The 27,525-nt window shown below is 41.7% G+C and overlaps 1 protein-coding gene across 5 annotated transcripts in view; it reads right to left on the bottom strand.

Moving 5' to 3' along the window:
* Nucleotides 1-27,525, bottom strand: part of OPHN1 (oligophrenin 1) — a 301,975-nt gene that overhangs the window by 8,804 nt on the left and 265,646 nt on the right. Inside the window, exons 20-24 of one of the 5 annotated variants that reach the window (XM_033108306.1) lie at nucleotides 18,953-19,100; nucleotides 11,798-12,103; nucleotides 8,144-8,203; nucleotides 1,664-1,829; nucleotides 481-531 (exon numbers count right to left, since the gene is read on the bottom strand). In XM_033108306.1, the coding sequence (XP_032964197.1) occupies nucleotides 481-531; nucleotides 1,664-1,829; nucleotides 8,144-8,203; nucleotides 11,798-12,103; nucleotides 18,953-19,100 (731 nt within the window). Of the gene's footprint in view, nucleotides 1-480; nucleotides 532-1,663; nucleotides 1,848-8,143; nucleotides 8,204-11,797; nucleotides 12,104-18,952; nucleotides 19,101-27,525 lie in introns of all 5 variants that reach the window. The other 4 variants (XM_033108316.1, XM_033108323.1, XM_033108340.1 and 1 more) reach the window with 4 other exon arrangements.

The following is a 27,525-nucleotide window of genomic DNA, read 5'->3' as shown; positions in this document are numbered from 1 at the left end:
AATACTACGTGGTATGTTTGGTGTGTGTGGTGTGTGTGTGTGTGTGATTGAGAGAGAGAGAGAGAGAAAGAGAGAGAGAGAGATGGAAAAAGAGTCAGGGAGGCAAAGACAACATATAGAGATAGATAAAGAGAGGCATGGGGAGAAAGAGACATAAAAGAGTTAAACAGATATGGATACAGAGAGACAAAGAAATAAGTAGAAAACCACAAAGAGAGACACAAAGAGACTGAGAATGACAAGAGACATGGAAAGAAAAAGTGTGCGAGAGACAGTGACAAACACAGACACACAGGTACAGAAACACAGGGTGAAAAACAGAGAGACAGAGTTGGAGGAAAGAGAGGGACAGAGAGATAGGACCAGAGAGACAGAGATACAGAGAGATAGAAAAAGAGACGGCCAAAGAGCAAATGAGATGCTTACGGTGCATTTATTAAAAAGTGATTTTGTTTCTCTTCTGTCACCTATGTCTCTTACCTTCCTGTTTTCCGGGAAGCTGTTTCAAAGAACCTGGTCCTGGAAGCCACCCTGTAAGCAGAAGCCAACCAAGTACCATGAGTTAGTTGCTGTGGAATATGTGTGACAAGCAATGGCTAATGGAAAGGAGAAGAGAAGATGAACCAGACGGGCCACCAATGCCAGGCCCTGCCTTAGCTTGCAAAGGACCTGGAACTGAGGAGAAACCCAAGTATCAGAAAGGGTTTCAGAATGGCTGAATGGCTCAGACACCACTGGCACCCCCAAGGCTACAGTCAGTACCTTCTATTTCCCACTGGTTTAGAATGACCTAAGTATGGTGCCCTTTCAAGCTATTCTTGGGAGAAATAAGTGAACAAATGTCTAGGTTTCAAAGTATAATTTTTGGCACTGTGTAAATACATTTAGCTAATAAGTCAAAATGGCTCAGGCTTTGAAAACTGACCCCCCATTTTACAATTCTGGAAAACAAGAAACACAAGAAAAAGGAACACCAGGAAGAAGCATACTGAGAGGGGTCCCGGACACTGGCAGAGGAGAGGTCAGCCGAGCTCGTTGTGGCCAAGCCAGGCTGCTCCCTGAGAGCCGCTGTGGCCCCAGTGCAGCAGCTCCACCTCGGGTTCCTTGCTTTGCAGTCCAGCCTGACAAAAGTCTGCGGGACATCAGCTCAGCTCCTAACCTGGAAGCACCTCTCTGGAGAACCTGAGTCATTTTGGAAGATTTGAAAAAAATAAAATACCCTTACTTAAAAAAAAAAAAAAAAAAGCCTCAAGGCATAAGTACAATGAACAAATTTGTTCATTAAATTACTTTTAAAACTAGTAGCAATAACAAGATAATAAGAAAGATTTCCAGAGCCAAAGGAGCACGAAACAGAAGGTAATCTTATTGTCCTCCAGTGATCAGGGCAGCTAGGAAAAATGGGTCTCCTATTAGGCACTAAGGTTCAAATTCTTCAGCTCTGAGGAAATCTCTCCGCCTTGAGTGCTGAGTGGAACACTTCAAACAGGGCTGGTCTGTGACATTTCCCTAGACTATAGAGTGGACGATGCCCTGGGGCTGTGTGCTGGACACGCTTCACAACCATAATGGTAATCCTGGAAGCGCTCCTGGTGGCCTAAGACAGGCCTTAGGTCAAAGCCGAGGACCGACCCTACTTACACAGAAGACGGACCCTACTTACACAGAAGACGGGATTTCCCCCGCGCTGCCAGCTACAATATCTGGCTTTGGTTCTGGTTTCTGGGGAGCAGCTGCCCGGCAGGGAGGGTCTGGAGGCCTCATTGGGGGACGGATGATGGTTGGCTTTTCTCCTGGAGGCCGTACTTTGCTGAAACTGTCAGAGTCTCCTGGAAGAGAGAACAACACTAAGAACTTGGATGGTTAGCCAAATGGAAGAGTACTCATGAGCAGGCAAAGCAATATCAGTTGTCTAAGCCACCTCTCTTCACGCCCATTTCTTTTTGGTCAATAAGAACTCTGGACTTTTTTTATTTTTTTTTTGCAATTCTTTCAGCAGCTATCCCTTCAGAAAGTCTATGTTTGAACCTCAGCTCTGAAGTTCATATTTCTGTGACATAGGGTATGTCACATCAATTTGCTAGTCTCAGTTTCTTCATCATTATAAGACCAATAATACATTATCTTACAGAGATAGTGAGAGAATTTAATGAGGTACTAGTATGTTTAGTACAGTGCCTGGCACAAAGTAGGTGCTTAGTCGACATTTGATGATGAATTTGAATTTGTTACTTTCATCATCACCAAAACTCAGGCCCCTTTCACTTAGGCCTTAACTGTTGTACCAGCCTCCCAACTTGCCTTCCTGCCTCTATGCCTCTAGTTTCCAGGTGAGTCAGTATACAAGAAATACACATAACTTTTTATAAAACATTTCTGGCAGGAGGATGGTGAAATGGATGCACTCACACATTGCTGGTGGCACTGTACCCTGGGTTTATTCTATCTAGATAGCCATCAAGAATTCTGGAACAATGCAGATGAAATGCAAAATCATACACAGGAGACAGTTCATACCCGTTGATCCAGTCAATCCACTCTGGGGATTAGGCCCAAAGGAATTTAACCCCAAATAAAATAAAATAAAATTAAAAAACAATTGGCACAAAAACATGATTCTTAAGAGCAAAAAGTCAGACTGAACCACAAAGGCTAAGCAAACGAGTCAATTCTTACAAGCATTTAACCAAAACATACTGTGCATGAACTCACAAGCACTTGGGCCAAGTCCAAAAATATACGCACATAAAAGAAGTGAAAAGAAGTCCACAAGAAGTGCTTGAGGCCTCACGAGGCCATATATAAACAGACATGTGCACGAGTTCTAGTAAGTCTTGACATTCATTCAACTATTGTTACTAAATCTAGGTATTCAGTAAACTTTCTTGTATAAAACCTTTTAAGGTAAATATACAAAATATTACCTTTAATCCAGATAATACATGCTGTTGTAAGATTTACCCTAAGTATTTTTACATGATTTTTCTTCCCTTAAACATCTTCCCAGATGGCTATAAAATGCACAGACTAAAGTTCAAAATCCTCAACATAAATTCAAGGCCCTCTAGGTGCTGGTCCCAAATTATCACCGCAGGCACTAACTCCAGACTCTAACTACCAGCTCTACTCCAGTCAAATCGGTCTCCTCACTACCCTCCCAAAGCAAGCCCTTGACTCTGACATCTAGGTGAGACAGTGTGGGGCAGGGTAAAGTACAACGCCTGGAGTTGGGCAGACCTGGCTTTGAGGCCTTGTTCCGCTGCTTCCAAGCTGTGGAGCCCTAGGCAGTTATTTCCCCTCTTTGACTATCAATTTCTTCATCTGGGAAATGGATATAATAACGCCTCCTCACCAGGTTGTAAGGACTGAATTAGATGGCCTAGAGAAAATGCCTAGCATACAGCAGGGGTAAATAGGTGTTACACTCTGTTCTGCTTCGTGCCCGATATTTGCCCCTGTTCTCATGTCTTATCTGTACTGTGAGTGTTCAACACTCAGCTCAAATCTCACCTCGCTAACACTCCAGCTGGCGTAGGTAATTCCCACCTATGTGCTTACATGGATGGGAATTATATATAATATGGGATGCTTATATATTGCCATGCGGGTTGTTTTAGTTCCTCCAGCTAGCCATTCTAGTGCAGGAGACGATGTGAAAAGAAATCGTGGTAATATAGTGTGATTGATGGTGTAATGGAGGAAAGGACCGAGCAGTATTCATGCACCTACATGTGAATTCTGTCTCCCCATCTAGACTGCAGCTTACATTTCTACACATGCTATTCCCCTTAGCACCAGGCTAGGTACACAGAATCGCCACAAAAACAATGTCCACAATTATAACAATCTGATTTTCCTAACACACTTTATACCAGTCAAAGCACTTTCCCAGATAACTATTTGGTGTCACAATAAGCTTGGGGGGAAAGAATAGATGGACCTTACCTTCTCCATTTTACAGAGAAGGAAACCGAGGTTCAGAAAGGTGGACTGACTCATCCCCATAGTTAGGTAGGTGGTAGAGGGACGACTGAAACCCTTGTCTCCTGTTTCTGCATCCACTGCTCCTCCCAGCGCTTGCTGTTTTGTTGTTATTAGTAGTATAAGTAACAACAGTGGTGAGGGCAATAACACAACTGGTAAAAAGTTTAGTTACCTTTTTATTGAATACCGGTTCTGTTCCTGGTATTGCAATACTCTACTCACTGCTTTATGCATACATCATCATTTAACACTGGTTATAACCCTGCAAGGTAGCACCCGTTATCCCATTCTACAGTTGAGGAAACAGACACAGAGATGAAAAGTAACCTAGTTCACTGGCAAAAGTCCATCTGATTTCCGAAGCTCATGTAGTCCCAAGTACTAGTGGTTTTCAACCCTGGCTACACATTGTGAACATTCAAATCATACCATCCCCATCCCCAGAGATCCTAGTTTCATTGACTGGGGCAGGACCTGGGTACGGGTATGTTTAAAAGCTCCCCAGGGGATGCTATGCGTGTGTTGCTAGAGGCCACACGATGCTGCTGGCTCACTGCAGATCACAGAGTCCCAGAGCTGACAATGCTCTCCCATTTCTTCTGGTTACTGGAGGAGGTATTGAACAGGAAGCATATGCTGTAGTTACAGCCAAGAAACATTTACCTGAAGCTGTGTCCATCCTAGGGCTATCACTTCCCTTGATGAGAGAACCAGATGACACCCCCCGAAATAGGAACCCCATTCCTTCCCAAGTTACAGCCACATCTAAATGGACATCAACCCAAGGCCTTGGAAGACAAATGTCATTAGTTAGCCTTGTATCCTCCTAGGTTCTTTATTGGGAGCTCCAACTCGATTCATTACAAGTCAAACTTTGCAGTTAACAGCAAAGGGTTTTCTTGGTTGAAAGACCTCGATTTTTGTTACCTCCTGACTCTAACTTGCCACAATGTCAAAGTGAGGAGGCAGGGATGGAAGAGTAATATAACTGGGAGTCAAGAAACCTAGATTCCAGTCTTAATAGTAAAACTAACTTGTGGTGTGACCTTAAGCAGATCGCTTTCCTACCTGCGCAATGTGGGCTTGGACTGTTTTCCAGATCAACGCGTCCATATAAGCCTGTAGACCTCTGTCTCTCCCTACTGACTGTTATATGCTGCTTTCAGGTACTCTTAGAAGTCAGTCTGATCAAGTACTGAACCAGCTTGAAAAAAATCTCCAGATAAACAGATGATAGATAGATAGGTAGATAGACAGATAGACAGACAGATAGGTAGACAGCCACATGATAGAGATTTAGATTTCACAGCTTCCTGTTGCCTGCACAATAAACTGAAACATGTTTAACCTGGAATTCACTACCTACCCCCTTCCATTTGGCTTCAGCTCACCTTCCTGATCTCCCTTTCTGCCATTTTTCTTCACGTATCCTACAGTCCACATGAGCAGTATCATTTGCTGCTCCGTGTACATGTTTTAGAATTAATCACCTCCTTCCTAGATGTCCTCTACCTCATGCCCACATGCCCACATTTGCATCACCATTAAGACTTACCCTAAGTGCCATATCAACTTGTTAGCCTCATATGCTCCAAGTCACTCTGCCTGACTCTTAAGGCACGGATCATCTTATACCCCAAGTCAGGGCTCTTTGTTCTGTTGGCTCTAGTTACCCTACTGAGGAGATTCAGGCAGGAGTCATCCCTATAATTACCAGAGGCTCAAGTAAATTGCTTTGCATGGGACTGGTATTTAAGAGATATTTATTGAATAAAGAAAAATGTAGTTCAGTCGTTTAGCAGGACAAAGGATCTATCAAAGGACACGCCTGTAATATACCCAAATTTCAGGGCGATTCTGAAACCTAGACTGAAAGGTGTTCAACATACTGCGTATTTCCAGAGGGCTTTTGTGCCCAGACTTATGCTTTCACAAGTAATGCACACACATGATTTAACATAGACGTCACCCTCCATAGGCTTAAAACTGAGTTGGAGTCACACTCATGGGAAATAAGTGTGAAAACCGTACCTCAGCATCCACCTTAGAGGCCCAAGCTTGAGTGCCAGAAGACGTACGGTAAGAGAAGTGCCTGGGGCAGGACTGTCAAAAGGCTTCCGGTGGGAACAGGACTCAAGCGGGACCTTAACAGCCGCCTCTTTCTGGGTGTTGAACATGGTCAGACACAGGTTGAAGGTGCAAAGAGTAGCTCTCAGCTCTTTCATGGCATCTATATTTGAGGCTTGAGGCTTCTCATAGGTTCCCCAACACAGGGAAGAGTAGACATTTACAGTGTTCCACACCTGCCATTTTACGGCCCCTACCAGTAGCGCTATCATTTTTTTGAACTTCTATTACACGAGGTCTGATAATGAAGTTCGCGAAGTCATCCTAGAAAAAGTGCTACACACCTCATTGCTGAATATCACTGCGGTCACCTTCGAAGTTCTCCCCTTGGGAAGCTGTGCACCGACACCAGTCCCTAGTCCACCCTTCGATGCAATTTTGGAACTCTTTTTCTGGAATGGCCATCAGAGCTGTCGTCTTATTACCCTGGATGTCCTGAATGTCATCAAAATGGCTTCCTTTTAATATTTCCTTGATCTTTGGGTAAAGAAAGAAGTCATTGGGGGCCAGATCAGGTGAGTAGGGAGTGTGTTCCAAAACACACTATTTGTTTACTGGCTAAAAACTCCCTCACAGACTGTGCCATGTGAGCTGGTGCATTGTCATGATGCAAGAGCCATGAATTGTTGGCGAAAAGTTCAGGTCATCTAACTTTTTCACGGAGCCTTTTCAGCACTTCCAAATAGTAAACTTGGTGAACTGTTTGTCCAGTTGGTACAAATTCATAATGAATAACCCCTCTGATATCAAAAAAGATTAGCAACACCGTTGCAACCAGTTCGTAAACTTCATTGTCAGACCTCGTATTACCACGTGCGCTGTATACCTAATCTTACCTAACCCCACAAAAACCTTGCCTGCAATATAGGCGTTATCTCCACTGACAGTTGAGAAAACTGGCTCAAAGAAGTGAAGTTTACCTAACTAAGATCGTGGAGCTACTAATTAGCCTCCTATAAAAACAATGCTACTACTTACTGAGTCCACATTATGTGCACACAGATACTTCTTTGATGCAGCAACCCCATTGGCACAGTTACTTTTATCATTTTACAAATGAGAAAACTAAGGCTCAGACATTGTGACTTGTCCAAGGCCACACAGTTAAAACAAGGAGAACCAGGATTGAAACTCACATCTAGGAGGCTCTGGAGCCCAGGTCACATCTGAGACCCCACTAAGCCTTTTAAGTCTACGATCTTTCTACCAAACTGTACTTCCTCTTAATTTCTTTTAAACCTTGGTTCACAGCCTGGCTTTTACCAGAGATGTGACTGCCCTTTCCAGCCCAACCTGTTCCTTCCCTCCCCTTTCTCTGTCAAATGACCATAACCAAAGAATCTTAGCATTGGTAGATTTCTTAGGACCTGATGGCGATCAGCCTTCAACCTTAAGCAACTTTGTTCCTCCTTTCCTTATATCCATCTACACCAACCTGAGGGTACAGAGTAAGGGAGGTCATTTCCTATTGTGGATTCCCCCAGTCTTCTAGAATTATCTCTTTCTATGATACTCCTCTATACTCACTTTCAAGCCTCTTTCTCCTTTAGCCACTAATTACCAATCTGGAGTTAGGCTCCAGAAAAGGCAGAGAATGAAAACGAAGCAAGTAGATTATTAAAGCATAACAAGTCCAAACCATAAAATATGGATAACGGCCAGCACACCCCATTACTGCAAGGGCTAGTCTGTTCCAAACACATTTAGAGCAGATAGAAATGCCACTCATAGCATTAATGACCCCAGTGGAGAACTGGGTCTAACAAGCACTATCTCTCCAAGCCCAAGAGCTTGCCACGAGAATGCAGTCTTTCCTCTCCCATAAGACTCAGGAAAAGAGCTAATAAGGGCTCCTGAAGCCATATGTCACAAGGGTCCCAGTGTGGAAGGATTCTCCACTTATATCTCAGAACCTCAGACACAGTGAAGGGCTCCTTGCCCCATACTCCCACTGGATTTTGTCTCACCCCCACTAGAACATGTATCACACTGCACTGGGACTGGTTGCTTGCATGCCAGCCTCACCACGAACCTTTGGAAGGCAGGGACCATGGCCTTTCATCGTTGTCTCTCATGCCACATAGCACTGTGTCTGAATAAATAAACAAATACATGTAAGTATATGTCTTCCCCCTCCAGTCCCCAAAGGAAAGCCCCAAGTCACTTTTAGAAGCTATACAGAAGCCTTGTCCAAAGCCAGACATATAAGAGGCAGTAACATCAAAGGGAGGAAACTGGACTTATATAATTTGACTCCCCCCAAACTGAATGCTTCTTAGAAAACAGAAAGGGGTAGGTAGCTAAAGCTGCTTATGAAACAAGAATGTGGTACCCAAGAAGTCTAGGTTCAAGCCACATCTTACAACCTGGGTGACTCTGGGTAATTTTTTTCACTTCCCTGAGCTTCAGTTTCTCCACCTGTGAAATGGGGAGAATAAAACCTATCTCATAGACCTATCAGAATGATTAGATACAACAGAAGAGGAGAAAATATCCAGTTCCATGTCTGGAACAGAAAATAGCCCTTGACGAAACTACATCAGCAAATGATATTGACTGTATTGTAAAGCTGACTGCCATGGAACGCAATTTAACAAGCACCTTGCGAAGGTGCTATTTTTAATTGGTAAGAAAAAATGTGGAGAATATCAAGTCCACTTGAAGGTGGATCACTGCAAGGGGTGAACATGGGGGACAGGTCAGGGGCAGAGTTGGATCCCTAAGGAACGAGGCCAGTGCATCGACCCTCACGATGGTCGGCAAAGCTCTGAACCACAGAGCTGAAATGGAATGACAACAGCAAGTGGATCTGCTGCAGTCACAGCTCCCTCCCTCTGACACCGCCATTCAGGCTGTTGGCCAGCACCTGGGGCTAAGAACTATAGTTTAGAGTCCAAGCTGTTTGCAGCTTTGGCTTCCTGGATACCTGTCTGGGATCTATCACAGGAGTGGCAGCCAAAATGGGGAGGAAGGGAGGAAGCAGGGGATAGGGTGGGTAAGGTCAAAGTGGCAACTGCACCAGCGGTTCGGTTACTTCTCCACCAAGGCCAAAAGTACTAGCTCAGTTCTGCTTTCTGTAGCCAAGGCTGGAGGCATGGAGCCTTGGAAAAAGCTGCATCACACTAGCTTGCTGCTAACTAATTTAAGGCAGGAAGCAAAGCCAGGCAATGCTGTGGCGCAAATTTAGACAGTCTGGCTGACACTGGACAGTCAGATCACTACTTCCAATAACTAAAACCATTAGCTCAGAGCAGCTGCCACCAGCAGTCCGGGGCCGGACTGTGGAGGAAGGGGACGAGGGGAATGCCCCTGAGATTTAACTTTGCAGCAGAAGTTGGTGAGGGCAGAACTGCTAGGGACGGCTGAGTTACTGTGTGTGCTGAGCTGCTAGGATCTGGCTGACCTCAAGGCTTGGCGACAGGCAAGACAAGCTTTACTGTGATGAATTTAAGTTGAGTGACCCAGCTCTTTACCACATTGATGTGAAGGTCAATATATGACTTATAAATTGAAGCAGATGTCTACACAGAAGTCTGGCCTTACTTGGCCGCTTCCCAGAAGAGGCAAATCTTACAGAGGGGAAGAGCAGGGGGAGGAAATGAATAACATATTTTGAATATTGATTATATGTTAGGTACTTTATTTGTTATTCATTTTGAACCCTAGCAATAATTCTGTGGAGTGAGCTGTTTCTCTCATTTACAGACATGGGAACAAGGTGTGAAGAGGTTAAATAACTTACGGCTACTCACACAGATGCATCTGTGGGCCCAGCCAGAGAACACACAGTTACTTAGTGAAAATCTTATGGGATCCCCACAGAAGAGCTTTTACTGAATTGTGCCCTGAGACAATGTCACCAACCCATATTGAAGTTGTTATGTGCAACAACCCTTGGGAGAAAATGCTTCTTAGAAGCATGCTCTGGCCTCAAAAACAGAAGAGTTAGGCATTACCTGAACAACTGGCTTGTTACCTTAAGAACTTGGAATTATATAACCATTGATTTTGTTTGTTTGTTTCGTGTTTTTTTTCTCTCTTCGTTTTCTCTAGAATTTTGGAGCCAAATGATCCAGCCAGTGTGTAAGGCTTCACGGCAAACCTTTTGTGTACTAACACCATTCTTGCCATCGCCCTACTATCCTACCTTTTTCCCCCTCTTGGCTTCACTTTTTCTTACCCACACTCTAGAGGCTAAGGCAGAGAGGTCAGCAAACTTCCCCTGTAAAGTATCAGATAGTTAATATTTTGGGTTTTGCGGGCCATAGGTCTCTTTGCCAGTCCTCAGTTGTGCTATTATAGCGTGCAAGCAGCTCTAGGCTGTAATTTTAGCCTGTACATGAAGAGACATGTGGGCGTCTGTGGACATGGACATTTGAATTTCATGTTTTTCACATGTTATGACATATTATTTTTCTTTTGATTTTTTCCCCACCATTTCAGGCCACAGTTAGCTAAGCCTCAAGCAGGGAGGGACCTTGTATGTCTCATTCATTCTAATATCCTCAACACCTACAATAGGCCGGGTATACAACAAGGACTCAATAAATGTTTGATCATGGAATATATTCTTTTTTACTGTTGTGAAGTTCTTATATACTTTTCTATATATTGAAGTGCCTTAAATACTTTTTGGAATAGGACAGGATATAAAAGATAAATCATATTTTTAGAAAGTCATCTCGCTTGGAAGTAAAAGACACAGTGTCTAACCACTGTGCTGTACACCTAAAACTAATATAAAATAATATTTAATGTCAGCTGTAACTGAACAAAATAATTTTAAAAAGTAAAGAGAATAAATAAATAGAAGAACCAGGTTCAGATCTAAGGCTTTGTGATACGTATCAAAGTCCATATTCGTTCCATTATAAATAATATAGACTCACATGCCCCCCTCCAAAGTCCCTTGGATTTGCCCAACCTCCCTACATGAGTGTCCACATGCAATAACCAATTAAATTTGCAGAAGTCAGCAACACCTTGAATTTGTAATTTACAAAGTCCAGAGTTTCGCAGAAGTTGTGTCCCTTTGTCCCTATTTCTATTAAACTGAAAAGTGAGAATGAGAAAACAACAGTTCACAGTTTCAAAGCTTCCGATAAAAGAGGTAAAGTGACAGGTCTGCCTTGGTGAAAATAACATAGCCTTTGGTGCCTCCCAGACTTGGTAAGTCTGAGAACACAGCTCTGCCAATTATAGTCTTTGGCCAGTCACTTACCACGAGGAGCTTCAGGTTTCTAGTAGAAAAAAACAACAATAATACATTCTTCACAGTGAAGTTGTGAGGATCAAAACTAGTACGTCAACAGCTAGTACTGTGTCAGGCACATAGCAGGTACTTAATGAATGGCAACAGTAGCAATAATAGTATTAATAAATATTATCATTATTAATTTACTGTATAAATAATGATCGCCTACTATGTGACAGTCAGGCACTGTTCTAAGCACCTGGGGTACAGTGGCAAATATAATAAAACAGGCCCCACCTCCCTGACCTTGTGGAGCTTCCATTCTCGTGATTATTGTGAATGGTTTCTATGTTCTTGCTCACCATTCCCACATCAGTGGTAGTAAACTGGAACAGATTTCTACTTAAATATCTCCACCTGCAGAAAGATCTCAAGGTGCAAAGTAGTTGGGTTCAGTTCTGGTTCCCATAGGACCCCCAAGCAAGCACTTACCCTCCTTGTGGTGAACCAGGGGCCGAGGAGCTGGTCTCTTTATGTGGAAAGAGGGGACCTTGCTGGGTCCAGAGCCAGGCACAGGTCCATTGGTGGCTTTTGGAAGGGCCTTGGTCCCTGCATCCTGCAGCCGAGACACCAACTTCCCCACGTCCACCTCAAGGGAGGACTCCAACTTGCCATCTGAAACAGGCCTGTTTGGGGACTTTCTCCCAGGATCAGCTTCCCCACTTTTCTGAATAGGCAGTTTGGGGGCTTCGATACCGCTGGCAATAGTACCATTGGGTGTTCGATGTTGGACTTCATCTAGTAAAAGTTGGTGCAAAGAGGGAGGATTAATGATAACCTTTATCACCTTGTCATTTTATACATGCATATGTGGTATTGAAAAATTGTACACATTTTCAAAGGAGCTATCGTGGATCAAATCAGCTATATCCCACAAATCAGTCTCTGCCTACCCCAATTTATGTGGACTCACAGTTCTGCTTCTTCCCTATTGTGAGATCTTACGTAAATTCATACTCTCTGTACCTCAAATTTTCCCCACAGTGAAATGGGAGTAACAGTACCTCCCTCTTGCGGTTGTGGCGAGGATTGCGTGGCATGGTATACTTATTTCAGAGCCTGGTACCTAAGAAACACTCAATAATTGTTAATTATTATTTGTACTATTATGCTCCAAGAGTTTCCATGTGGGGAGGAAGGGCTAAGTCTTGCTGCAAAGACTCCCCCGCCCCACAGAGAGTTTTCTTCTCTTTGGGAACCTGTCACCAATCACTGCTGCCACCACCACAGAGGTCAGGGCCAAGGGGAGTCCCTCCACAGTTCCCCTACTCTGGTTCCAGGCAACATATATGGTCCTGCTTTTCACAACCCTAACACAACTGCCATCAGACTAGAGAACAAACAAAAAAATTACCAAAGGCTTGCAAATAATAGTAGAGATGTAAACACAAGATAATGTGCTTCCAGGGCACATCTTGTGGCAGAGGCCATCTTTAAACCTCCAGCACTTTGACCATCTTAAAACGATGAAGTGAGCAGTGACACAGATTCCTTCTCCCACATGCTTTAGGCCCAACATCTGCTACATGTTTCTATCTGAATACTTTCTTCTTCTGCTGGAGAGACCCTAGGAATTTCCATCCCTGCTCTCCTTTAGGGAGGCAACGGGTTAGCTGCCCTACAAGTCGGTCATAATGGTATCATTACCACCTCAGTACGGTCTCATAAAGATGTTACATATGCAGTGGCAGAGAGGCCACCGCCTTCCACTTGGGAAAGGATCTTTGTCTGGATAGGAGAAACGGGATGGGATTATAGCACCAATGGGGATGCTGGAACTAGGCCCTTCTGTTGGGGTAACCATTTCCAGGTCCGAGGATATGTGGAGTAATAATGATAAAATGGTCATGATAATAATAATGACAGTGATAAGGATAACACATACCATTATTTGAGTACTTTCTACGTGCCAGGCCCTGTTCTAAATGCTTTACCTGAATTATCTCATGTACTCTTCAAAACTACTGGATAAAGTAGTGAACTCTTAGTAGGCCCATTTTACAGATAAGGAAGCTAAGGCACTGAGGCTCAATGCTACAAAATTAGTGGGGCAGAACCAGTTTTCAAAGCTGGGAGTCTGTTTCCAGAGTCCATGCTCTTTCTGAAGAGAGCATTCACTGCTCCTGTCAGTTAATAATAAAAGTTCAGTATCATTCCCTTTTCCTAACCTGCCATCTGTTTCCAAAGGAAAACACACAGACCAGCTTCAGAAACTGCAGAGAACTGGGAGTGAATGCAGGTCACAGAGGGAGGCCTCACAAATAGGCAAGGAGCCACTGGGGGCCTCTCTTCTATGTCGGGTGAGTGGTGGGCAGGAGCTTTGAGAGGTGGCACGCTAGTCCAGCAGCAGAAATGATCAACTGTTACAATACAAGTAGAATCATGTAAGTAAGCGCTACGAGGAGAATGCCAACTCTGTCTGGAGGGGCTGTATAAGCTCTTGTGATATAAGTATCATTTGAGCTGGGCCTTGAAGAATTGCAAAAGGTGGAAAAGCGGGGAAAGGGCCATTTTAGTCCCATTTTACACATATCCTTATCTAAGTCATTGAAAACATACCTCCACACAAAAATCTGTGCACAAACGCTCATAGCAGCATTACAGCCAAAAAAGTGAAAATGATTCAAGTGTCTACCAACTGATAAATGGATAAACTAAATGAAATATATGAACACAATATTATTCATGCATAGAATATAATGAAATACTTATACATGCCACATCATGGATGAACCTTGAAATCACTATGATAAGAAGCCAGCCACAAAAAGACCACATAGTGTATGATTCCATTTATATGACTGTCCAGAATAGGCAAATCCATAGACACAGAAAGTAGATTAGCGATCACCAGGGGCTGGGAAAGTGGGGTACTGGGAAGCAAAGGGTTGTTTGGGGGTGATGAAGATGCCCCCTAATTAGATGGTTGCGCAAGCTGGTAAATGTACTAAACACCACTGATGTACACTTTCAAAGGCTGAATTTTATGGCATATGAATTCTATCTCAGTAAACAAAATAGGTAAAAATATGAATGATGATATTCATCATCATGGGTGATGATGCCCAGGTGATCCCACTGGTGCTCTTCCGGCACGAAGACCTCATCACTCAGAAGGGCAAACTGAAACCCAGAATGGGAAAGTGACTAGCCCAAGTCACTCAGCGAGCTTGTGGCCAAGATGAAATTGGACTTTAGGTCTACTAACACCCACTTAATTTATTTATCACACACATTTATTGAGGACTCATGATATGCCAGGTACCATGTTGGTACCAGGGATACAGAATGAATGAAAACAATTTCTGCTGGCAAAAAGATGATATTCTTTGGTGTATATTTGGGAATATTGTGAATAAACAAATAAATAAATTTATCCAATAAAAATGAGATTATAGAACAATAGAGTAGGCATTTAATGTTCCCTTCCACTTTCTCCCAAATGCCAGGTCACCTCCTCTATGAAGGAGGTGATCCCTTAAGCTGAGTAATCAGTTTTCTCATCATTATTCTTTAAATTCCCATTGATTTATTCTACAAGTATTTACTAAGCACATGTAATTTATAGGAATTGTTCTAATGGACGGTGATAAAGTAGATTTTACATTCTAATGGGGTAGACAGATAATAAACATGTGCACAAATAGTAGCAAGTAATATGAGTAAAATAAGGCAGTGCCAAAGGATAGGAGGAGGAGAAAAAAACTATTTTATCAGAGTACTCAGGAAGGGTCTCTCGGAAGAGATGGCATTTAGAAGAGATCTGACGGAAGGAGTGAGGCTTGCAAAGTTCTGGGGAAGAATGTTTAGGGCCAAGAGAACAGCCAATGTAAAGGCCCTAGATAAATTTAACCCATATAAGGAACAGCAAAACCAATGGGATTAGAGCAGAGAGAACAAAGGGGACAGACGGTGAAGCTCAGAAATGAGGTCAGAGAGGCAACGGAGGATCATACAAGGCAGGATGAAGTGGGAATTTTCTTCTAAACAGGAAGAGAAGTCACTGAAAATTTGGAGCAGGGGGAATGGCATGATCTGATTTACACTTTTAAAAGAATGTATGTCTTGAATGGCTGCTGTGGAGAATGGTTTACAGTCAGGCAGGAAGTCAGGACACTAGTTTGGAAGCTACTGGAGCCACCCAGGTAAGAGATGATGGTGGCTCAACCAGGAAGGCAGGAGTGGGAATTAGTAGGGTTTAGCATACAATGCCCACGTAGAGGTTAACAGCAAATTGCCGATGGATTGGATGTACAGTAAGAGGGAGAGAGTAATCCAGGGCGATTCCAAAGTTTTTGACCTTAGCAACTGGGTGACTGGTACTGCCAATTACTTAGACGGGAGACCAGAGTAAGAGCACACTAAGGAAAAATAAGGAGTCAAGAGTTGTGTTTTGTACATTTTACATTGGAGATGCTCATGTGTACCCAAGGATAGAGCTATTGAGCAGCGAGTTTGAGATGGAAATAGAGGGGAGATAACCGTCCTAGATATATACATTTGGAAATCTTCCTCAGAGTTAAAAGATACTTGAAGCTGTGAGATTGAATGAGAACACACAAGAAACGTAGAGAAGTGGACTGAGAAAGAAACTCTGGGACCTTCCAACATGTAGAAGTTGGGAAGAGAACGAAAACCAGAAGACACTGACATGGAATATCTAGTGAAGTAGGAGAGTTTGGTGTCCTGAAAGCCAAGTGAATAAAGGGTTTTGAGAAGGAGTTAATCAACTGTGCCAAATGCTGCTCACGAGCTGAGTCTGATGAGAATAGTGGGGTGGTCATTTGGTTTGGTCCCGTGAAACTTGTTGGTAACCTTGACAAAACTGGTCTCAGTAGAGTACTGGGGAAAGAGGCCCATTTAGAATGAGTGCAGTCCCCATACTAAGCAATTATTCCACTGAATGGTGTTTCTTTGTTCACACAGCTATCTCTTCATTTAGCGTATACACTCCCTAAGGGCGGAGACTGTGTCTTAGTTCTACCTAGCACCTAGCACTGAACCTGACAGATTGCAGTTATTCAACCCACATGAGCTGATTTTCTCCCCAGATATATTGAGATGTAATTGACAGATAAAACTGTACATGTTTAAGGTGTACAATATGATGTTTTGATATATGGATATATTGTGAAATGATTACCACAATCAAACTAATCCACATATCCATCACCTCACGTTACCGATTTTTTTATGTAGTAAGGACATTTCAGACACACTCTTTCGCAAATCGCAAGCACACAATACAGTATTATTAACCATAGTCACAATGCTATACCTTACTCTCCAGAACTTATTCATCCTGCATAACTGAACTTTTGTACCTTCTGATCAGCATCTCCTCATTCCCCTCCCTGAAGTCCCTGGTAATCACCATTTTACTCTCTGCTTCTAAGAGTTTGACTTTTTTAGAGTCTACGTATAAGTTGGAATCCTAATATTATTCTATTGCTATCTATATCTCCCTTCATTTCTGTTAATATTTGCTTTACATACTTACATGCTCAGATATTGGGTGCACACATATTTACAATGGTTATATCCTCTTGACAAATGATATGATTATCATTACATAATTACCTTTTTGCCTCTTGTGACAGTTTTTGTCATAAAGTCTATTTTGTCTGATATAACTATAGCCACTCTTGTTCTCTTTTGGTTACCATTTGCATGGACACATTTTCTATTCCTTCACTTTTAGCCTATGTGTGTCCTTACAGCTAAAGTGAGTCATTTGAAGATAGCATATAGTTGAATCTCATTTTTTATCCATTCATCCACTCTAGGTCTTTTGATTGAAAAATGTAATCCATTTTCATTTAAAGTAATTATTGGTAAGAACTTACTATTGCCATTTTGTTAATTGTTTCTGACTCTTTTGTATTTCCTTTCTTCCACTCTGGCTGTCTTTCTTCATGATTTGAATTTTTTTTTTTTTTTGCAATAGTATGCTTTGATTTCTTTCTCTTTTGTGTATCTGCTACAGGTATTGATTGCATTTGTGAGTATCATGAAATTCACTTAGAACATCTTATAGCAGTGTTTTAAGCTGATAACAAAATAACTAACCAAATACAAAACATTTTAACTTCTCCTTCCCCTACATTTTGTTATTGACATCATAATTTATCTTTTTAAATTGTGTATCCATTAACAAATTATTGTAGTTATAGTTATTTTTAACACTTTTGTATTTTAACATTTATACTACAGTTAAAAGTGATTCACACACCACTATTACAGTATTAAGATATTCTGAATTGGACTATATATTTATCTTTACCAATGAGTTTTATAGTTTCACGGGTTTTCATGTTGTTAGTTAGTGTCTATTTGCTTTAACTTGAATAACCTCTTTCAGCGTTTCTTGTAAACCACGTCTAATGGTGATGAACTCCCTCAGCATTTGTTTGTCTGGACAAGTTTTCTCTCACCTTTGGTGGTGTCATATTTTTCTAATTATCCTGATCCTTGAGGTCTTGTGTTGGTGTTTGCCTATTTGAAGAAATAGGCACATATTCTAGTCTTTACAGACTGGCTTTGCAAGGAAAGCCCTCTACCAAGTCAGCACAACCAGAGATTCTTGGTGGGGGCCAGTTGGCAGGCTCCACAGGCAGGCTTGCTGCTGGAGTCTTTGGGTAAGCTCGTTCAATGCCTGGGTCAGCAGGGGGAAAAGCCTGCAGCCTGGATCTGCTGTGGTGAACTTGGGGCCAGGGGGCTGGCCTGGCACTGGGACAGACCTTGAGGTTGGGTCCACAGGGGCACAGCCTGGAGGCTGGGTCTGCATCCTGGAGATTAGGGCTATGGCGGGTGGCCTGGAGCCTGGGGTCACAGGCCTGGCTTGGCACTGTGTTGAGCTAAGAGTCTGGGTCTGCAGAAGTAGGCCTGGAGCCTGGGCCAATGAGGAATGGGTTGGCGCTGAGGTTCACTGGGGTAGGCCTTGTGCTTGGGTACAAGGTGAAGTTGGGTGCTCACTTCACTCTCCTCCCCTCATGTGGAGGCTAATTACCTCAGAACTTCACTGTGAGCTTGAGGGAGGGGTGGCATGGGTAATATGAAAATGCTCTTCCTACTACCTGCAATGCCCCTTTTATTATTTTTGTGTTCTACCCAGGTGGCATAATCTCTCAGCTGGCTACCATAGCTCTCATGAAGGTATTTTTATGCATGGATGGTTTATCAAACTGATGTGACTGTCAGGGGACATGCTCTGGAAATTATTAGTCAGCCATCTTGCTGCCATCACTCCACCATGTTAACTGGATTTGAATTTAAAATTGCAGAACATTCAACAAGCACATTGCTCACCCTTTTCAATATATTGAGGTACAAATCTAAGAACATCCTAGATTTTCCACTGGCCTCCTAAAAGATCATGGTAGCTGGCAATACAGGTTTATCACTGTCCTATCCACTGCCAAAAGATTTACTTACTTTCGGGGTACAAAATTTTAAAACCTTGCTTTGCCTGGCCCAGCACTCAAAAAACTTCTACCTTTACATGGAGAAAAGCAGCCACACCTCCTCTTCTGCCCTCTTCATGTCTAATCACCATTAAGAAGCTAAAAGGTAAACATCAGTACTGACCTTCACTTTCATCCACGGAAGAAGTATAGAAAACTGTCCTTTCTCGCAGCAAGCGCTTTGAAATTGTGATTGGTTTGTGCCTCCTTGCTGTCACTCGAGGTGGAGGCACTGGGGGTGCCGCACTTTCCTCAGGTGGACCTGAATAGATCTGTAAAGGGAGAATATTTCCAGGAAACAATTAGAAAGATCAAGTTTCTGTCTCCCTAATGCTAACTGTGATTCGATATCCAACACATTACATCTAGAGTCTGCCATAGTGATTCTAATATGACTAAAGGAATTGGGAGAATTTTCGTAATCACTCTGGCTTCCAGCAAGTATTTAGAAACCTTCTACCATGTTTGAGACACAGGACCTGACACTTCTCAAGGTGGAGAAAAGAATACAGACAAAAACTACAATATCAGTACTGGATTTTTACTGCCTGGGAAATCTCAGGTAAGTTACCTCCCGTCTCTGAGCCTTAGCTTCCTCATCTATAACATGGGGAGAGGACCACCTCCCTCACAGGCTGTGGTAAGAATCAAGTGAAAAGGGTAGTCAAGGCACACTGTATGGTTAGGGTATTTCTGGAAGGATACCAAAGAATCTGGTTACATTGTTTACCTTACAACAGGAGTAATGAGTAGCTGAGGAAAGGATGAAGGTAAACTTATTTTTCATCCCTATTATCATTTTGATCTTTCAAAATTTCATACCATGGATATTATTTAAAAAAGGGAGGGGTAAAAACAAAGTGCCTTGGAAGATGTAAAAAGTGCTGGATTAATGAGACAGCAGCTGTGATTCGAATTTTTATGTACGCTCTCACAAGTCCTTGATGATCTTCCTGTCCCTGGAGAGAATGACCACTTTGGGAGGACACATATTAGTGGTGAGAGAGGAAGGGGACCCTTGTCCAGTACAATAATGCAATCAACCCCCACGATTACTGCAAAGAGAAATGTCGGAGCCCAACATTCTATCAGACAAGAGTCAACATAGGCTGCATAGTCACAGGACTTACATGAGTGGGGACACAAGGCAAGCCTGTGTAAAAGCTGGGCAATGATAGAGAAAAATGCAAGAACAATCACAAGGCAGCACATGTCTCAATGTCTCATGGCATAGGAAAGAGATAATATGACATAGTAGCAAGCAGAAGAGCTTCGGGGCCATAGAGTTTTAGGTCATATTTCTGGTTCCACCACCATTAGTGACATATTATAAATCGGTATCATATTATAAATTTTGTGAGCATTTGCTTAGGCACGGTAGCAGTTGTTACAAATATCCCCTGTAACTCACCAAACACATCAGGGCCTTTGCACTGAGGGTTTCATCTACTTGGAGTGCTCTGCCTCCAAATATCCATATAGCTTGCTCTCTCAGTTCCACAACGATTACGATCAAATATACTCCTTGCAATGAGTCCTTCCAGGTGAATGTATCTGAAACTTTAACATGCTTCCCTCTACCCAGGGCTTCCTACTCCCATTTCCTGTTTCAGTTTTGTTCTTCTTAGCATTCCTTATCACTTTATAACATAGTATATGGTACTTATTTATTTTGTTGTTGTTGTCTGTCTCCCCACTCATTTGTAAGCTATATGGAAGTATATCATCATGTTCACTGCTCCATCTCTAGGAACTAGAAGAGTGACTGGAATGGCTGGGCCAAAAGATAAACACATTTAAAATTCTTATATGAAAGGCCAAAGTGTCACCTGAAAATACCATAATAGCTATTTCTATTTCCAGCTAAGATAAATTAACATCTTCAACCTGAAACAATAAAAAAAAAAAAACTATAAAAATTACATGTAGCACTGGTTTTCAAAGCATTTGAAATCTGGCAATGAAGGACAGTGATCCATAAGAGACTGGAAAAACAAATGAGATGAGCTCCCATGACTGCTCCAGCTTACAGCCTGGAGAGATTCTGCAGGACATAACGTAGGGAGAACTCAGGGGGAGCCCAGCAGTCTCCCTAAGTTGAAGATACTGAGTTGCAAGTATGGGGAGGGCAAAGTAAGAGTTTTCAGGATAGAGTACCAAAGAGAAGAGAGCTGCACAGAGAGCTCAGCTAAAGTCTTAAAGAGGACTTCTTATCAACACATATGCGTGAGTCAAGAACATGATAGAATTAGAGGGAACAATTACCTAAGACCACAGAGTCTCTGGAAGAGTTCCTGTTCTCACTACTCACAGTGGCAAATAAAATAATTCATAGGACACTGGGTAGAATACACAGACAAGCTTTGCTTCATTAGTAAAGAAAAAATAACCCTAGACTAAACATTACTTTTCTTCTGCCTAACAAAGACTTTAAAAAAAAAAATACTTGAAAGCATCGAGCTGTTTTCTAGTAACTTAACTGAATCCCAGGAAAAAGTTCAAGAATATTACTTATCAGAATACAAAAATGGCCAATATCCAAGAAGGTAAAATTAACAATGACTTGCATTCAATAAAAAAATCACCAGAAATAACTTACATATAGTCCTTTCCAATTTTGATGTATTTTATTTCTTTTTCTTGCCTAATTACTCTGGCTAGGAATTCAATACTATGTTGAATTGGAGTGGTGAGACTGAGCACTCTTCTATTGTTCCTGATCTTAGTGAGAAAGTTGTCCACCTTTGACCATCGAGTATGATGTTAGCTGTGGGCTTGTCATATATCTCTTCAATACTTACTATTAGATTTATTTTTTATCACAATAGGATGTTGAATTTTCGAAAATGCATTTTCTGCATCTAGTGAGATGATCATATGATTTTTAATTCTATTAAGGTGGTGTATGACATTTATTGATTTGCATATGTTGAACCACTCTTGCATCCCAGGGCTAAATCCCACTTGATCATGGCGTATGATTCTTTTACTGTGCTGTTGAATTTGGTGTGCTAGTATTTTATTGAGAAAATTTCCATCTACATTCAACAGATATATTGGCCTATAGAATTTTGTTGTTGTTGTTTTGTTTTTGTAAGTCCTTATCTGGCTTTGTCATCAAGGTAACGTTGGCCTCATAAAATTAGTTTGAGAGTATTCCCCCCCTTTTCAATGTTTTTTTTTTTTTTTTAAGTTTGAGAAGGACTGGTATTAATTTTTCTTTTAATGTTTGGTAGAATTTACTGATGAAACCATCTGGTCCTGGGCTTTTCTTTGTTGGGAGATTTCTGATTATTGATTCAATTTCCTCACTATTAGTCATTATAAATCTATGAGGCTTACATAAACAAAAATATAGATACAACAGTATATTTAAAGCTGATAACAAATTATCTTTAATCACATACAAATCATCTACCATTTTACATCTCCCACAATATTTTATGTTTTTGTTGTCATAATATACCTTTTTATATTGTGCATCCATTCACAAATTATTGCAGCAAAAATATTACTTTTGCCCTTTAACCTTTATATTAGCCACTTGATTAACACAGCACCATATTACAGTATTGGAGTATTCTGAATTTGACAATGCTTACCTTTAACAATAGGTTTTATACAGAGGGTGCCAAAAACATGTATACACATTTTAAATAACATCTCTTAAAATGTATACACATTTTTTGGCACACTCAGCATTTCCTTACATTTTCATATTACTTATTAGTGTCCTTTTATTTCAGCTTGAAGAACTCCTTTCACTATTATAAGGGAGGCCTAGTGTTGATGAACCCCCTCAGCTTTTGTTTGTGTGGTCAACTGTCTCTCCTTCATTTCTGAATGATGATTTGCTGGGTGAGTTGTTCTTGGTTGGCAGTATTTTTCTTACAGCACTTTGCATATATCATTCAACTGTCTCCTATTGAGAAGTATTTCTCAATACTTCTGAGAAATATTCTGATAGCCGTATAAAACGTTCCTTTATATATGCATTTTTTTTCTCTCTTGCTGCCTTTAAAATTTTCCGTCTCTAATTTTAGACTGTTTCATTATAATGTGTCTTGGAGATTATTCGGGATTGAAATTTTGAAGGACTTTGTTAGCTTTACATCTCTCCCCAAATGTGAAAAGTTCTGAGCCATTATTTCTTTAAGTAAGTTTTCTCCCATTCTTCTCCTTCTGGGACTCCTGGGATTCCAATAATGCATAGCTTATTTCTTTGAATGGATCCCATAATTCACATAGACTATCTTCACCTTTTTTCATTCATTTTTTTCCTCAGTTGCAAAATGAGGATAATGATACTATCTATCTCATAAGGTTGTGATGACTGAATGAGAAAATATATGTAAAGAGCCTAGTCTAGAACATATTAAGTGCTCAATAAATGGTAACTATTCTATTAGCAACCCTAACAAAGACTTAAACCCATGTTTCCTTAGAGGGAGAGGGGAGATGGAAGAAGAGGGCGGAGGAAATGAGGGAGGGAAGGAGGTTAATATTGGAGCAAGAAGGGATGAAGTGGCTGTGTTATGCAAATCAGGGATTGTAGAGTTCATACGTGATGGCTCTTCAAGGTCTCTTCTGGATTAAATGATTTTATTCTAGTTACACACATTTTTCACTTCTCATTGACGAAACTTTCTTTAGAGCCTGCTCTTTTTCAAGGAGCTATCCAGGCCCCAAGATGGATATGGGCTCACTAACTTCTAGGGTTTGTAATGAGAGCTGCCAATTCCATTTAGAAAGGGTGCTGTCTACAGGTCCTGCCTCCTCCAAGCAGACTGAAACATTGGTTGGGAGGCTTTTGAGACCAGATCTGGCAATCAGGGCTCAGAGAAGATGTTCAGTAGGCTTAAAATCACTCTCTGTCTCTCTAAATGAGTAAAGTCTAGAAAAAGAGAGAGGACAATTCCTGTTGGATGTCCTCACTAAAATAAAAACAGCCTGGATAACCCTAGAGTAAACATGGATTGCAACATCCTCCCTGAAGTTGGCCTACAGATGTACACCTTGGAGCCAAGCTTTAATGTGGAAATACTGGCAATTTCTGTTATAGGAAGAATCCACTTACCTCTCTAGTCCGTGGGCCCTCCAAAGACCTCACTTCACATCTCTTTTAAATGATGAGCTTTAACCTATGTTTTACTAGTATCCCTCTGAGAAAAATTAAATAGATGACCCTCCTTGCTCATTCAACCCTATCCACTTTGACCTCTTTTCTGTTCAACATGCCAAGCACACTTTTGCCTCAGGGATCTGCACTCCCTGTTCACTATTCCTGGACCTGCTGCTGTTCCCCAAGATATCTACCATGGCTTTATTCGGTTGTCTGCCTAAATATCATTAACACCTTCTTCTATACGGTAACAATCCTTTACCTTGTTTTATTTTTCTTCAGAGCAGTTATCATCACCTGACAAATAGATATAATTGTTTATCATCTGTTTCTCTCCAGTAGAATATAGGATCCATGAAATAAGGGTCTCTGTTTTGTTTATAGGTGTATCCCCAGTACCTAGAACTTTGCCTTGTGTGTAATAAAAGTTTTGTAAGTATTTATTAAATTAACGGATATCATTAGTTCTGTGAAAACAGGACTACAAATTACAGATACAACTAGTGGGCTTGGGGAGGAAAACCTGGGGGAAACTATAGTTTCTCTTAAGAGAGGAGAAAGGAGAGATAATAGGCCCATGATCTCTGGACTGACTTTTGACAGCCCGATTTTAATGAGGTAAAACTTTTAGAGATGAAAAGGGAGTTAAGAAAGACCCAAGAAAAGAGACTCAGCCTTTTCTACTTAATTCCCTATTGACTTCTTGAGTATTCATGAAAAGAATTATTCTAAACATGTTCTGAGAAATTAGTAACAATACACCCTTCGAAGATAAAAGAAACAAATCCTACAGGAATGGGAGACTCATTGTGTGTGGGACTTTCTTATAGGGAAGGATGGGGTCAAATACCACATGGGATAGGATACAAAAGTAGCTCATCTATATCTCACGCAATCATTGTAAAGTGGAAGACATGGCAGTGAAGGGGACGGCATAAATGGTGGCACCAGCTGCTGAAGACTGACTGAAAACACAGCTTTGGTGGAACAAGCTTTTTCCAAGTTCAAGCCATGGATCAGAGCTGTTTTTAAGAGTGAGCTCCTTCCCAAGGAGTGTTTATTATGTGTCAGTCATAGTTCTAAGTGCTTTACATACATCGACTCATTCCCCGATTGTTCACAAATTCCTTTCTCTGAACTTCCAAAGAGAGTTTGGGACTGAAGCACATGGCTGATCAACCAGTACATTCCCTGAATTTCACCACAGGGTAACGCCCTCGATCTACCTTTCTCATAGGATTAAAAGAGGAGAAATAATTGGAAAAATAAATGAAAAGTTGCAGAAAATATCATTAAAACTTAATAGGGTGTAAACCCTCATTTTGCTTCCTCTGGACTATGGAGTAGATCTTTTACAGCTGCAAAGCCAAGAAGGAATTCTTAACTCACGGATAGACTAGGGCAAGTCACTACGAAGATTAGAGACGGGATCTGAGGCCAAAGGGTTGGCTAGGAATAAGGAGTGAGCATTGTCCAAGGTCACCTGATAGTAAGTGGCAGGGCTATGATATAAACTCAGATAGGTCTAACTTCAAGGTTAACACTCTCTCCATTATATAACAGAGAAAGAAACATTTGAGGTTTAAAATAATTCCTTGGATGAAAACAGTATCAGGCAAAACTGATTTTCCCAACCTTCAAATCTCCAGAAAGAAGACTTAGGGGTTTGTGGTTTTTGATAGTGACTTTCAGAAAAATCCCAGAGGGTATACAGAGGAGTCGGGCAGAGCAGTGCTATTTGCTTTCTGGGCACGTGTTTGGCACTGAGTGAATGTTAGCTGAGGTGAATTCTCAAGTCCTGGTCTAAGAGGACACAATACAGAGGAAAACGACTGCACTCTGCTGGGCCTCGGCCTCTGCCTGGGGCTGTCCTCGGGAGTCCAACTCCTGGGAATCCTTTCTCTGAAGGCTCCTGAGGACTGAAGTTGGATGATCACATTTGCTGAGCTTTGAGGTACAGCGGAGAAGTATCACCTTCACTGGGAGGAGGGTCCTGAACTGCTCACCTGAGCTGAGTCACATATATTAACTCCCTTCTGGTTTCTTCTCTGTCAGGTCTTCAGGTGTGAAAAGGAGAAGAGATTTAACAGAAGACAATCATTGCTCAGTCGCCAAAAGCCATGCTATCCACACTGAGTCTCACTCTTGGAAATGCTGGCAGAGCCAAGCAACTCTCCAGCTTCTCCCCAGATGCTGCTTCGGGGCTGCAGATATCACATTGTACAAAAAGCATCTTGCCTGTCTATAAATCAAAGCTACAAGACGTGGTCCTGATGAATCCCAGATTTCCACTGAGTCCCCATTTATGCTCTGGCTGAGGCTGGGCTGCGCGTTCTGGGGTCTGGTTCTATTAGCAAAAACTACACTCTGAACTTCATTAGAAACAAAAGCGGTGATGAAGTCAAAAATAAGGAGCTCTTAGCATTTGGCAGAGACCACTTTGGACGTCAAGTGTGTCACCAAGTTTTCTTAGAGTATGCACAGAACTTTGAAAATGTCATGTCTGTTGTTACCAAGAGCCAACTTTTTTTTTTTTTTTAAGAGGGCTGTCACCAGGTTTGTCTTTGGTCTCTGCAACAGTCTTTAAGGCCCTTCTCGATATAGCATTCTAGAACCCTATCTACTCTACCCATACATTATACTTTGGTAAAACTGATGCCCAGGGAGGGGAAGTGATTTATCCAAGACTCCAAAGCCAGTAAGTGCTAGAACTGAGACCACAACCCAAGAATTCTAATCCCCAATCTGGTGTGCTATCCCCTTAAAACTCAGTAGCTCCTAAAGGAAACAGTTTTATATGCCCACTGATTATGTCTAATAGGTCTCTAATCTATGCTCTGTGTGTTGATCCATTCCCTTGGGCAGTTGCCTTAGGGAGAGAATGCTGAGGGAGAGAAAGAATAAAGGCAGATCCTGCTAAGGATACCTCCATCCATTTGGCATGGATTATGTGTTTTGTACTAGGAATGGCATGGCAGATTTCAAGTGGAGCTTTCCTTTTAGACCAGGGAAGTGAAGAGTTTCTGTATCATTTAACAACCATAAATTAACAATGGTCCAAGGCTTCTAAGAAAAGCCCCTTTGACACAACAGATACCAAGATAAAAGGATTATGGAAGAACACCATCACTAAAATAATCTGTCAGTACAGTAAATGGGTGGTAGTATAGGGCATGGGGAAGGATTAAAATTTGGTGGACAATACTATGTGCAAAGTACCTGACATTTATCTCACTGAATGCTCCCAACAACTGAGTAAGGTAGGTCTAATTATTAGCCCCATTTGTCAAATGAGGGGTGAAAGGCTCAGGGTGGTAGACTGGCTGGCTAAAGACCACCCACCTAGAAAAGGATGGAGCTGGGATTCAATCTTAGGGCCACTGTCTGGTTCCAAAGCTATTTTTCCATTCTTTACATAATATTATCACCTCTAGGGATATTTGGAAAGCCTACAGAGGTGTCCTGGGCATTTCAAGGTTATTTTAAGAAGTCTAAGTCCTAAAGAGCAGCAGTGACCCAGCCATCATTCCCAAAATCTCAGAGCAAAGAAAAAGACCCCCAGGCTCAATGCATGC

The sequence above is a fragment of the Rhinolophus ferrumequinum genome, chromosome X (assembly GCF_004115265.2).
Source record: "Rhinolophus ferrumequinum isolate MPI-CBG mRhiFer1 chromosome X, mRhiFer1_v1.p, whole genome shotgun sequence".
NCBI classification, from domain to species: Eukaryota; Metazoa; Chordata; class Mammalia; order Chiroptera; family Rhinolophidae; genus Rhinolophus; species Rhinolophus ferrumequinum.
This window is presented reverse-complemented; position numbering and strand designations above follow the sequence as displayed.